Source organism: Perissodus microlepis, chromosome 22 (genome assembly GCF_051167445.1).
Source record: "Perissodus microlepis isolate ML-2025 ecotype Zambia chromosome 22, ASM5116744v1, whole genome shotgun sequence".
NCBI lineage: Eukaryota > Metazoa > Chordata > Actinopteri > Cichliformes > Cichlidae > Perissodus > Perissodus microlepis.
The window spans coordinates 18,204,450-18,219,183 of record NC_140481.1 but is presented as its reverse complement, the minus strand read 5'-3'; the positions used below and the strand labels follow the sequence as shown (position 1 = coordinate 18,219,183).

General features: G+C 40.5%; 1 protein-coding gene across 5 annotated transcripts in view; it reads right to left on the bottom strand.

The window, feature by feature from the left end:
• Positions 1 to 14,734, bottom strand: part of dtnbp1b (dystrobrevin binding protein 1b) — a 68,039-nt gene that overhangs the window by 26,806 nt on the left and 26,499 nt on the right. Inside the window, exon 1 of one of the 5 annotated variants that reach the window (XM_084918946.1) lies at positions 1,591 to 1,997. The exons of 1 other annotated variant lie outside the window; for it this stretch is intronic. In XM_084918946.1, coding sequence (XP_084775072.1) covers positions 1,591 to 1,756 — 166 coding nt within the window. In that variant the 5' untranslated portion in view covers positions 1,757 to 1,997. Of the gene's footprint in view, positions 1 to 330; positions 426 to 1,025; positions 1,137 to 1,590; positions 1,998 to 14,734 lie in introns of those variants that run through there. 3 more of the 5 variants (XM_084918947.1, XM_084918949.1, XM_084918950.1) reach the window with 3 other exon arrangements.

The window sequence follows — 14,734 nt, the reverse complement described above, 5'->3', positions numbered from 1 at the left end:
CCGGTTTTCTTCTCCTAAAAGCTATTCTTTAGGTTACACTGTTTCCTCAGATGCTGCTTTTGGTTATGTAACATTATGGTTAGTAAATCAGTAATCATAGCCTGCAGTCACTTGATATTTCTTTCTGAAAGCACTGCTCTGTGATAAGGTAATGTGATGGATGCGCCTTGACAAGGAGCAAACTGGTCAAATTCAACACAAAGCAACCAAGAACTAGACATGAAAGAGCGGAACGGAGGCTTCAGTATTACTCAGCCAAATAAAAGAACATACAACAGTGTAATTATACAAAAAAAAGCCCTCAGTCGCAAACACACAATTGATACCTACTGTGGGTGGGTGTGTCAGTGTGTGATCATTAATGCATCACCCAGACACACAGAAGGTTTCCAGGCAAGTTATGAAAGGTTGAACAGTAAATAACATCCTGAAAATAACAGAGGAGAAGGGGAATGAAAGGAGGAAGAGGGGGATGGTGCAATAATAATGAAAGCAATAAGAGAAGGCCCATTTTCCCAGCTGTGATCTGTGCCTCAGTCAAGACAGTCAATGTATTCCAGTGTGTGTGTGTGTGTGTGTCTGTATGTTCCCACTGAGCTTTCAAATGAGTCAAAATGACTCACTTTGTATTATCAATTACCCACTTACAGTACAGCAATCCTTTGTGTGTGTGTGTGTGTGTGTGTGTGTGTGTGTGTGTGTGTGTGTGTGTGTGTTACTTGAAGCCAGAATGAAGTCAAACATTAAAACTCACAAAATCGCACATGAGTCCCACACACTTTCACCCACTGAATACACGGTATAGCCATATTCCTTTTTCCACAACCTAGCACTGCCCTGCACAGCTAAAGCTGCCGATACAGTACAAACACATTTACAAAGGAATCTAATGCGACAATTTACGCTATGAAAATGACATAGTATGAGTTTTTAAGCTTATTCTAAAAAAACAAAACACAAAAACACAAGAAAATAAATAAGTTTTAACAGCGACTACACCGAACACAGGTGTTAAAATGAAATACTTGGTAGTTCGACGGTAACGAATGACATCAGCATCTGGTCTTTTCCTGAGAAAATACAGCTGTCTTGGTTGTCAGTCGACGAACGGCGCTTTCCCGATACGTCGACAGCTGGAGAAGCTCCAGGATGTGTGTAAACACACTCGCGCGCACACGCACGGATTCCCACATTACACACCCCTCTGAGCGCTGCATCATGTAAACATGTAGCAGTCTGTACACGTTGGACTACTTCACTTCACTAATTTACATATCATTTTCTTAATTACACACAGTACAGTGTCACACAAGCCAAATCTCACACATCAGCAGACATTACATTCCTACTGTCAGTAAAAAGTGCAGTCTTTATTTCCCTAGCGATGCATACATTAACGGTAAAATACATTTACTTAAATTATGTCCTGTTTTTGTCTTGACCAGGCCTCCCTTCAAAATAACATCTGTTATTTGAATGGGAAAAGGAAGGTTCTTTCGCATAAAATCAGCACCAATCAGATATTTGACGTCCTGGAAAAACACAGAGATCACTACCCTCGAATAGAAAAGATGAAATAAAGTCACTTACAAGAGTTCCTTTGGCTCCCATCATTTGCACCAGGCGAGGTGGACATCCCAGCAGGATGCTTTTTGTCCTCACAGGATAACCAAAATCGGAGGAGAAGGGGGAAGGCAGACAACACAACGATAGTACACCAAAAACTCCACCGATCACGACAACACCTGCCAACCATGCATCCTCACACTGTCTCTCGGCCCGCACACATGCTCCTCGGCACAAAAAGATGCTTCAGAAAAACATTCTCATGCACACTTGTACACACTTCGGTGCTGAGCGTTGTTTTTTTTTTTAAGAACCTGCCACTCACAAATCATGCACGTGCATGTGGGGGGATCAGCGCTGCACCAGTGTCTCGCTGTGGTGTGGAGACTGCTGAGGCTGACAGTGCAGAGAGAGAGAGAGAGAGAGAAGGGAGAAGAGCGAAGACGATTGGAGCATACCACTAGCTGCTGCTGAGCGAGGGAGGAGGGGGACCTGAGTAGAAAAGAGAAGGCGAAGAGGGGGTGGGAAAGAGGGTGTGTACGCAAGGAGGATAGAAAATAAGGAGCATAGACGCTTATGAGTTTGTAGGTTTGTGTGTGAAGCTGAGCAATTTTAGAAATCGTAACTCGTGAACACATTTGGCTCTGACCTTTAAACACACATGGATGCCTCTTAACCCAGTCTGCAGACTTTATATATCTGGAGGAGTAAGCTATTTTAATGAATAGGGATTATGAACACCTATTAAAGTGGATACAGAGCAAAGATGTCAAGGTAGCTAAACAGAACCATTTCTGAAAGGTTAGGCTTGCTGCTTTTGTCATGTACCACACACACATACACATGAACAGCCTTACACACAAATCACAGCATCAAAAGTGAAACACACTTGTGCCCACACTGTGCCTCCACAGCCTGAGGGGGGGGACATAATAATCCTCCTCATTAGCATGATGCTGTGAAGAGCATCACAAATCCACCTAGCTCTGTCACCTCCTCTCATGTCCTTCACTAACTCCTCCCGATTTCTTTTCTTTCATATTGCCCACCTCTTTTCCAATGCATGCTGAGCTCAAGTGATGGGACCTGCAAAGACACAGCTCTCTGATCTACAAGTGCCACTGACACAGTATTATGGATAATACACACACACGTATGTATGTATGTATGTATACACACACACACACACACACATACATATATATACACACATATGTTTTTATTTATTAGAGCAACATAGGGTAGTGAGTTTAAAGAGGAATTAAAACCTCTCTCTTTTTCTCACACACAAACACGCGCACACACACACACACACACACACACACACACACACACACACACTAAAGCCAACCTTGTCAACCTTACCCTTCATCTTCAAGATCCTTCAAAGCTCTCAGCGCCTGTAGGGCCGTTCTGCTCGAAAACAAGCTACAAACACCAGCAGCCACAATCGATAGCTTTTGGACACAGCTGCACAAATAAAGCTGCAGGCAACTCAACGGAAATATTATAAGCCCCTTAATTAGCTACGGGTGATTATAACTGCAGCAGAGAATGAGCTGTGGGAGGGGTAAAAAGTGCACCGGCTGAAATTGAGGATGGACTCTTTTCAGTATGAAATCATGCAATACAAAAAGCGAGTTATTAAACAGATAACTGCCCCGATTCACACTCACAACCAAGAAATAAACATGGAAAAACGTGACTGAATATAAAAGCTAATTTGTGAATAACTAATCAACAGCGCTACATTAGTATTTTTAATTTTTACTACAGTGGTGTGCAGCTGTTGTTTTGACTTAGCTTTTTCATGTAGTGAAATGAGCTGCCTTGAGAGATATTTAAAACTCTTTCTCTCACCAGTGGTAAAGTACAGATATTAATGGATAGCCTGGTTAATAGCACTGTGGCTGGACAATATATCAATATAGAAAAAGGGGATTAAAGAAACCTTTCAAGGCTTTAGCAGGAATTTCTTATATAACTCTCAGAAGCCCAGCGACTTCTGACCGTGACAATTTCCAGGTTTGCTGTGAGCTTCTTGTCATAAATGTGAGTGAAGCTGCTACACTCCTTTCAAGACTTCCCTTTTTTAATGGTAGACCCAGATGTATGATTTTCTATCAGACACGGTAAACATAAACAGTTCCCTGACATTTGTTATGCGAGTCTTTTTTAAGATAATGTAACAATGCCGTTCACAAACAATCTTGTTTTACTATTACAACAATTTGTGGATTACCTCTTTACACTCTAATTCAGCTGTGCTCAGAACAGCTGCTTGGTGAGTTGCCAACAGGGATGTTGCCCTCTGGTGTACAAATTATGCAACAGTAACACTTATTACATGGTCGAAGGGTGTTTCTCCTGTCTCGTCTTTACTTTCAATTCCTATTCATCCGTTGTTATAAAAACCGATACTAATACATCACCAGCCGAACAAGATGGCGGCGCACACAGACGCAGCGGCTTACTTCTTTTCACGTTCAGAGCTTTGTTTTTTAATATTTTCTATATGTATACGTGTGGGTGTATGTGTTTTTTCCTACTGTATGTCGAGCAGAAGTTACTTACAGTTGTCAGGAACTTCTGAACAGACTCAAGGACAGCTTTTACAGCAGGGCAACAGCCCTAATCAGTGCTAACATTGATTGGCTACCTCCCTCGGGGAAGCTACCTCCAGCTTTTTGGGGGGCGATAATAATATGTGCAATAATCATTCGATTAATCCTTTATTTATTCATTAAGTCATTCCTTTTTTGCTTGCACATTTCTGACACTTTTTAAAAAAAAAAAAAAAATCCACTTTAAAGTCTACTGTGTTTTGTTCTATTTGTACTAGGTATGACTGTGCAATCGGTGGGATCGATATATCAGTCCAGCTCTATACCCAAGCCCCTTTATCTCAGGACTCTCACCTACTTACCAATGATCATCAGTCAATGGTTATGCCTTGAGAAAAGTATCAACAATATTAAAAACTGCATAAGATCGTCACCCAGCAAGAAGGAATGTGGGAGATATATGATTCATCAAACATGGGATGATACCTCAAAGCACTTTCTTGAACAGAAGCAGAAAAAGAATTTCAACAGCTATAAAAGAACAAATTAAGACTTTTCTTTTAGACGAGTCGAGACTAGACAGTTTTGAATGTGTCTGATTTCCAAGCAGAGTTACCTTTTATATTTAGTATCCAAGTGGGTTCAAATTTGGCAGTAACGTCCTATAACATATCTCACTGGTGCAATGCAGCTAAAAATAGGATCCTTGGGGCAAGCCATTGGAATATGTGTGCTCAGGCTTTACTAATATGCACAGTACTTTTTTAATAAACCTGTAAATCAAGTTGTTCGAATACTTCTAAAAGTATAAACATTCGTCATGTATTCACTTTGTCCCAGTTTCATTTGAGAGAGGAAAAAAGGCTGAATTTAATGTTTAGAACGAGACAAAGCAGCTTGTGGTGTGAAAATGTGTGGGCGGGCCACAGAGAATATGAACTTCACTGCACTGTAAACTGGAAAATATAACTAAACCGTCCATACAGTGCAAATAGTATGAATGTTAAAATCACTACACAGCCATCTGTCTCTAAAGTAATGTGAATATAATACCACCCTGTATCAGAAGATCACACTTACATCATCATTCAGTGGATACTTTGGGGTAAGTGTGTAAGTCTCAGTTAAAAGCCTTTTAATTCACACATTGACATTTGCAGGTAAATGTTTACGCGGCACTATTTGGGAGCATAATGAGATTCTCCTGGAGCCTGTTTACAACTCACATCGTCTAGACGCAAAAAACAAGATGAACACATATCTAAACATTACAGTAATAAATGTTATCAAACATTTTCATTTAATCCAACAGTCTTTTGCATTCATACAAAAACTCTTTGCTGCTTGAACTCCTTCTCCTTCCCCATCATCTCTCTGTAAAGTCGCAGCTTGTTAAACACACTTTCCCATGTGAAACTTAACCCACCATTACTAAAGCTTAGAAACCCACAGAGGCATCAGCTGATGATGAAAACTAAGTGCACTCAGAGAAATGACATGAGAATGAAAGCAAAGACACACATACAAAAAAATAAAAAATAAAAAAAATACAGTTGCCTTGGAAACTGACATTCTGCCTACCAGTTTTATGTAATCTGTGTAGAGAAATGCCAAATTCTCCAGGCCATCCATAAACTTTTCAACTCTTTTGTCCAGAAGCCCAGCAAAAACTGGGGAAAGAACAGTGCTGCTCTCTTTGCCATATTACTGTTAACATAATTAACGGGGGAGTTGGCCTAACCTGCTTCATCTTCCCTAAATACTAATATCTTAGTAAGCATAGAAAATCTGTGTTTTTATAGGATTCATACACTCTTTCATTCCAGTCTAAATTCATCTTTATTCCTTGTTTACGCCCGCCCGTCATCTTTGCAAAGAAGCTGAAGTTACCGCGAGTTCTTTGAAATGGTCCTAAATTTTTGATCGCAGCTTCCTGCCTGAGTGGAGGCGTGGGTTTGACCCCGTTTGCCCGATATGTACCTGTGCCACAAATTTCACAATTAAATTCAGTGGTGATGAGCAAGTGTTTATTTTATTAATGTAGCTGAGGTAACTGTCAGTTCAGCGACACTTTGAAAATCCCTTTTTTGGTTTGAGTGGCTCTGACAGGCTCAGATATTTTAAGCTCTTTGGCACTGATGCTGTGTCAGGATCTTGAAACAGGACAGGAAAACTTCCAGCAGACTATATCATAAATAGATAGTCCCAAAGAAACACCACTTCAATAAGTAGCCTAAAGTAGCCATTTTTTGCTATCTACATATCCTTATTTGTCAACAGTTGAGAGGAGAGAATCAAACTACATATCCCAGTAAATTAACATCATTTTAACTGCTTTAAGTGTTGATTTGTGACTTACACGTAGCTTTTGCAGTATTAATAAATGTTGGAGAGTTCCCTAGCACTCCTGCTACTCCATATGCCAGAGGTTGGATGTGGTGCAAGAGCAAAAGACACTGACACTGTTCACTTACAGTGGATGCAGTGTTGCTGACATTGTAACAAGCTAACAAAAGAGAAGCTGAAAGAGTTTCAGGAGGACTTTTGCGCTTGAGAAAAGAAGCTCGACGTGGTTCAGTCGCCTGGTGACCCCCCAAGGTGCTTCCTTTTCAGAGTGTTCTTGACTAAACTGGAAGAGATCCTGGAGCACAGCCGGAGGGATTACACCTCCCAGCTGGCATGTGAACGCCAGAAGGAGCAGGGGGATGTCAATGTGGGAAAGTACATCTAGGCTGCTCAGCTTGATTCATTATTGCCATGACCATAACTTGGATATGTGACTTGAAATTGGATGGATAGGTTGATACAATTCTTGCAGGTTGGCACTAACAATTGATTTATAACTGCAACAAATATAGTTTACCAACACAGCAGTCTAAAATATATGGTCCCTATTGCAGGCTTCTGGGCACATTATTTTTCATCAGACATATGATCAGCCAGGGGCAATCTGTGATATGCAAGTCAGATTAAATACATTTCCCATTAAGCTGCCTTGTGCCATACTTGTTGAGTGCTATTAAGCAGATTAAATAGGTAATGCAAAAGTTTCTGCCAAAGATGTAAAGAAGAACACAGGTCAGACACATTTCAGAAAACTCTCATTTAAATTGATTGAGCATAAATCTGTCATGTGAAAAAGGAAGCACACCCTGTCTTAATTCTAAGGTTTTATGTATCAGGACATAAAAACAATAATTTAATTTTTAGCAGGTCTTAAAATTAGCCGAGTACAACCTCAGATTAATAACAAAATATGACATCATGTTATTTATTTAACAAAGACTGAGCCAAAATACAGAAGCAGCATGGGGGAAACTAAGCACACCATTACTGCTTCCTTATGAATGAATAGTTTAAGCTTCTAATAAAATGCATTTGATAACTGATCATCAACGGGTGTGAGCACCTCTATAAAAGCGAATGTGTGGCAGACATCAGCAATGATGCCCATCAATCTGTGAAGGACCATGACATCATTCTACAGTGAAAATAACTCCAGGAGTGGACCTTGTGATAAATTCACAACAAGGTCAGCATGTATTGCTCACAGAAAGTGCAAAGAAACCCAAGAATTACATCTCAGACTCTACGGGCCTCAGTTAGGTTTTTAAACAGTACAATTAGAAAACGACTGAAAAAGTAAGGCTAGCTTGGAAGGGTTGCAAGAGAAAGCTTCTTCTCTGGAACAGAAGTGCTTTGGAGAGATGAGTTCAAAGGGCCATAATGCATCACATCATGTTTGATGAAAACCAAACCAAGCAGCCACCTCATAACAACTATCAATCAGTGGTGGAGGTGTGATGTGTGGTGTGATTTGGGCTTGTTTCGCAGCCATATGACCGGGGCATCTTGCAGTCATTTAGTCCAAAATGAACTCCTCTGTATACCAAAGCATTCTAGAGTCGAATATGAGATCATCTGTGTTAGAGCTAAAGATGGGGCAAAAAGATCAGAAGATGAGAAAAGGACAGCTGCAAATCTATAACAGAAAAGGGTGATGCAGCAACCCAGCCAAAATTCACACCTCAGCTTCATTGAAATGTCATGTGGATTAAAACTGTTCTCTGCATATTCACTATTTAGGCAGATCAAAATTAGCTCGGCACATTAGCGGCTCACAGGCACATAATTCTGACAAACTAATAACAGAATATGAAAAATGATATTGCCATCCATCCTAATATGTTAGGACATAATGAGTAAACATTCACTCACGGATAAAAATCACACCCAGGTGTTTGTCAAAGCAATCCTGTTTACATGTCCTTTATAACATCTTTTCCCTAATATTTTCCAGCAGTTCATTAATTTTTGTTTTTTGTTTTTTTAGCAGCTCTCCACGTGGGCGGTGTAGTACCAACCTGTAAAATGGGTCATAATTAGAGGAGGAATGCATCATACATTTTTTTTGCCAGCTTGTACCATCTACATGTGCTGAAAAATACAGCTAATAATGTGCTAAGATGCTCCAAATAATAACAATATAACCTATTACCAATGCAGTGCAAGGGATAATTGCCCGCAGGCTTGTTGTTGAAGTGGACACCAGGTCAAGACCACATGCTATGTTTTTTTCCACCCAAAACAATGGAAAAATAAGCATGATAAAAATAAAGTAGAATAATATTAAACATACTGAAACAGCAATTTGTATCATTTCATATACAATCTGCTACTTTTCTCAAAGCAGACAAGAAGAGGAAGTAGACTGCCACAGTATCAGTAATATTCTAGGATATTTTACACTGGCTGAACTGCTTTTACACACGTGAAACATATAAAATCACTTTAATTGAATAAAAATATTTTCACTTGACTGTCTTAGACTGAAAGCCCTGATTTCTACTCTCCTAGCAAACTACAAAAAAATCATTAAAGAGCTACTATCTGTCATTAGGCCCACTCTGATTTGAATGGTTGCTTATTTGTTCCCCATGAGGAGATAACGGCAGATGGCACAATCAATGTGTCTGACAACTATGACCGAGAATCAAACGATCAATAATTCCCAATCAGTTAGGCAACAAGGATGACTGATGACCTCCAAATCCTCATTAACATCCTATGGACCTTCTCAGAACCTGAGCGTCCAGGACTAAGGACACAATCGTAAATTTACAACTACATAAAGTCCTAATTTTTCCCCTGGCTAATGCTAGAGTCACCATAGGGAAAACAGCACTTGTCCTCTTTGTTGTGCCAAGATGGCGATAAAACAGCAATAATAAACGGCAGCACAGACCGAATCAGATTGATTGCAACATCTGTTTCATTTACAAATTAGATGGCAATTGCAAAACGTTATCTGTCTGAGAGTGCCTGCAGTCAGTTTGAGTCAGACCGCAACGGTTTTGGAGACAGCTTGCGTCCCACCAGGCGACCTGCGATCAGATCGAAAGTGTTCGCCCAGAGCATGACGGTGTTTCACGCTAAATCTCAGGGCAACCAGCTGATCACTGCAACTACTTGCAATCTGTCACCAAAAGTGATCAAATTCAGTGCCATCGCCAGGCAACTGCTGATCTTTTCTAGTTACGAGGAGGCTGCCGTCCTATTTTTAGTCCAGTGTGACTGAAATGAAATGTCTCATCCATTAGAAACAGAGTTTGGATGCATGATGCCTGGGCATCCCCTACACCAGGGCCACCCTGAAGGGAGAAACAGGATAACCTCAACTATCTAGGACAGTCATGGTGGGAAAAACAATCGTGGGTCTTTTACAAGGCGTTGAGCCCCTAGGAAAGCACTTTATGGCTGGCTATAGAGTGTATGTTGTCACATGCTGAGGCATCTCGCACCAACCTATAGGAATAGCAGGCCGTTAGAGAAGACCCTTCAGGAGATTTCCCATGTCTCTTAAAACAAAGAAAACCTCTCCTTAGGACAAAAGGACAAGAAGTTGGAGAATAATTAAGAAAATGCTTTAGATATATCTATCACAGTGAAAGTCACATTATTGTTAAACTATATGACACTAGGGAAAAGCCAAATACACCTAGTACAAATAGCATCTGCACTAGAGTTGGATCTGTCACAAAAGAGGCTATTTGCTGTTGGCTAACAACATGAGGCCTTAGGGTAGCTATGAGCTACAAGACACCCTGGGGGGGGGGGGGGGAGTAGTCCTACAAATTGGAATAACATCCACCTTCAAGTCATCTGTCATTCAAAGAGCACAACTGAATGACATGAAGCAAGACAAAATTATAAACTGACAAGATAACAGAGAAATATAGACGATTGCCAGTTTTGTGCAGCAAGCACAGAACCAGCTGTAAGAGTTATCCACCCTGTTTAACGAACAATATCACTCTTCAGGCTTTTCTCAAGTACACACAAACGTTTATGCTGGAGTATTTCTTAACCTTCTACTGCAATGTGTTGATGGCCAACTCACACAAAGGTGGAAAGGTGTTGCCAGGCAACTCTACACCTCAGGCAGTTCTCTTTATGTCCCCCTTTCCCCTTAGATCACACTTCCTTTGTCACCACCACAAAATAAGAGCACTTTAATGCTGGTTCAAAGTCTCAGACCATCTTAATACCTATGAAGTGAAACATGAAAAGGGAGAAATTTTACATTAGAAATTGGGCCTGGGTGGCAGTGATCCAGGGAAAGATGAGTGGAACAAGGGACTAAAGAACTGGACTGAAGAGAGATAAGAGAGCAATGAGAAGTGAAACGTACAAGGCAGACTCTTAAAAAAACAAACAAAACTAAATAGGGATCTGATCGTTCTCATAACCATTTAGATCACATTTGGATTTCAAAATATTTAATTTACATTGTATACCAAGTGAACACCGGCCTCCTTTTAAGCTACAAAGACATATCACATATCTTTGACAGACAAATGAAGAAATTTTACAGAATAACTAACACCAGCTCAGTCAGTATATTCCTCCAAAGCTCTTTGTGATACAGCAGGCACACTTTCACCCAAAGTTCCCAGAACCTTTTTTCTCCCAGGAACTATTTAAAATAACTACAAGGTTGCCCTCAGACTGTCTCTGTCTCTCTGTGTGTCAGAGATGGAGGTCTGAGTGGAAGCCTATCACCAAAATCTGACATGCTGAACCTTTCTGTGAGGTTGTGCTGATGGGTGCAAAGATGCACGCCTTTCCATTTATGTTTAAGAAAGAATTCACTATGAACAAAATCATAACAGCAAATATTGTTTTTATTTCTTTGTTTTTATCATTGCCACTTAAGCTCGCTCAGCTACTGCGGCTTGCTCCCAGCCTCTGTGTCTTGGCTGTTAAACCTGGCCTGCGTGTCCAAGTTTGAATGGTGCATTTACAAAAGAATTGCAATTCTGACTTGACTCAAAGCCTCTTTGCAAAGGGCACCCAATCAGAAGAAAGCTGAAGCTAAAGTAGTTTGGTTCAGGTACTGGATGAACTGAGAGGCTGCACAAAGTCTGAATATAAGAAAAGTAATGACTGTTTTTGAACTGTGAATCTCATGAAGTTATGTTATGACATTGCCCACAGCAAAGAATAGAGTTATGTCAACGACTCGATAGCTGCTACAGAAGCCAGTGGGTGCTTTCTTGAGAACAGTTGAGCTTCTGTCAGCATCTTCTGCTGCAACTCTTGGGTCAACATGTTTCACATCCTGGTGGTGTTGGAGGAACTAGAGGCTCAAATGAGCATTTTGCACAGCACCTGTAACTGTTTCTGCCAATCCCCATGCCCACAGCTGACAGACTGTGTACAAACAGAGGAAGCCATGTGGTCCTTTAACCTTTTCATCTAAAATGTCCATGATACCTCCACAACCCGTGGCAATAGATGCAGGCAAAAGACAAAAAAACCCCAACAACCCCAAACCCACTTCAAACAAAAACGCAGCATTGCCTTATTCTTATGTAACCACACTGTCTCACTAAATCTACATTCTTATTTAGAGCAATGGCCCACAGGATGCAAATGTTGGGAAAGCACATTTGTGAGCACATTTATACACACGCAAATGTTCAGACACAAAATGACTCATAGGCACACTTTTCAAAGTTGTCACAGGCACAGTGAGTGTCTCTGGATTTTACCCATGGGGCCATCTGTTCTTGCATTAGTCAATTCGAGGAGACACATACTCAGGAATCATTAAGGATGCAATATGGCTCCCATGTTAATCACCAGCCTTCGTCATTTCCATTGAAAATTAGCCACTGGGCGACAGGGACGTGGGGACGGTTCGTTATTCACAATCTGTTCAAGAAAAACATGTTTTATGGGCCATTTTCAGAACAGGCAGAGAAAACTGCAAAGACTATGATATGAAGGAGCTTTTACAGGTTTTGCAGGAGAAATTATAATTAATTCTCTCTTCTAATGCACAGTATTCCTAAAGGTCCTAATATTACGTGTTTTCTGTTAGGGATTTGGAGAGTACCTGCCGATAAAAATCAGCATTAATCAGTATTAAAGGTTAAATGCTGATTATTTTAGGTGACACGAGACATTTTTATTTGATGTCTCACATTTTATGCACTTGATGTTGTCTAAAAGCTGGGAAGGTGACCTGCAGCTCATTCTGTTATATATGACCCTTGTATATGGTATATAGAAGCTCAGGTTGAGCAGATTGGAGACCAAGTTGAAGAGGCAAGGCTGAGATGGTTTGGGCACGTGTAGATGAGGGATAGTGGCTATACTGGACAAAAGATGCTAAATGTAGAGGCAGGAGTGAAGTAGTGATGGAGGGGGTGCATGGTGTGACAGAGGAGGATGCTTGAGATAGGGTGAGACAGAGGGAGATGAGCCACTGTGGCGACGTTAAAGAAGAAGACGACGGCTCGTGTTTTTAAAACACAGATTTGCAATCTTCTGATCCTGCTGCGTAACACAGCCGCCACAGGCAATGACCTGACCTGTGTCACTACCCTTGTTAGCACTTTGAATTTTCCTCATTTCATGCCACAGGGAGCCTTCTTGATCCCGACCTTTTCTAAAAGCTGACCTTTTATTACAGACTTTGGCCCTCATGTTGCATCCCTTTGAAACTAGTTCCTCCCCTTAAGACTTTTCTGTTTTGGTGAGAATAATGTTATAAGACATAGTACTGCTACCACTGGGCTAATAATGTAAATATCTGAAGTACTACAGTGATTAGAGGCAACAATATATCATATATCAAGAAAACAGCCTTGTTTGGCATGCTTAAAAAGGTGACTTTGAAAACTGAGCTCAACTAAGCCTCACTCCCTTATCTAAAAGTGATTTATGTAATGCATATCAACAACACAGAGTGTTATCTATAGTCTGCCCCAAATTTACTTAAAACACGCACAAAGAAATGTGACTCTGTAATGTGAGAGAACGATAATAGCTCATGATGTACGCGCTGCGTTTCAGTCTGTTCTTCATTCAATCTGCTGATAAAACCTGAATACACAAAACAAATCAACGCAAACATCTAAACGCAAACACTGCCGTGTGGCATCGTGGAGTTTAATCCAAAATAAGCCGTTTTAGCTGCAGGACCCTAATGGTGAGTTAACTCTGGCAGAGATGAAGATGCACAGGAAAAATAATGTTTCTTAAAATAACATCATTGGGCAAAGGATGTTGAAGACGTTAAGAATGAAGTCCATAGAGGAGGTTCATGCATGTAGTGAAGGAGGCCGTGAAGAGAGTTGATGTGACAGAGGATGGTGGTAGATATGAGACGGAGGCAGTGGGACGGCTGTGGCGACCCATAAAGCGAACAGCAAAAAGAAGATGACAGTGTAATTATTTATATATTTATGCATGCTATATTACATTCTTGTAATATAGAAAGATAATAAATAGTAGTAAATAGTAGTTATAATAATAATAATAATAAAGTTATGACATGCCCTGAATATTTGCTGAAAATGCACACAGAAAAAAAAATGTCACAAAACCATCAGTGAATCAAAAACTCGACTTAAACATTGTACTTGAATTCTTATGTCAATGTTTCAGGCCGATCAAAAGTGCTAGTTTGTTCTGGGATAAATAAACGAGTGACCCTGACGCGGTGAGAACAGAATATCACTTGACAGAAAACGCCAACAGCAAGAGAGACCTTTGTGGGAAGACGAGGCCTGAATACAAAATAGAGCAGATGATTGGCTTTCTCTGCTGCTGTCCCGAAACACGGCATTGTCATTCAGCCAGTGGCTCCGTCAAAGAGGATTAGATAATGACTGGCGTTCTGGCCCAGAGCAACTTTTCTGTGTTGTGGGTACACAGCTGTTCCTCTTTTACCAATATTTTTACATCCATTCAGTGTTTAGTCCAGCTCCACTATTCAGAGCTACGCAGTGCATGTATGCATGGCTGGAATAACAGAGCACATATCTACGGGGAATTTTAGATTCTCTCCTGACAAGATTCACTTTTATTTAAACTACTTCACACATAGCGTAGCTGAGGAGGTCCATTTAATCTGAAGCGCATAGTTTCTGTTAGAAAATTGAATTTGAAGCTCTGATCCAATCATCATCCAATATAATATTATATTGTGCATAGATACCAACTCGCCGTATGGTCAGTACTATGGAGACGGTGCATGATTTAATCAGGTGTGGGTACAGTATGCTTTAACTTGTGAACTGGAACCATGTTTT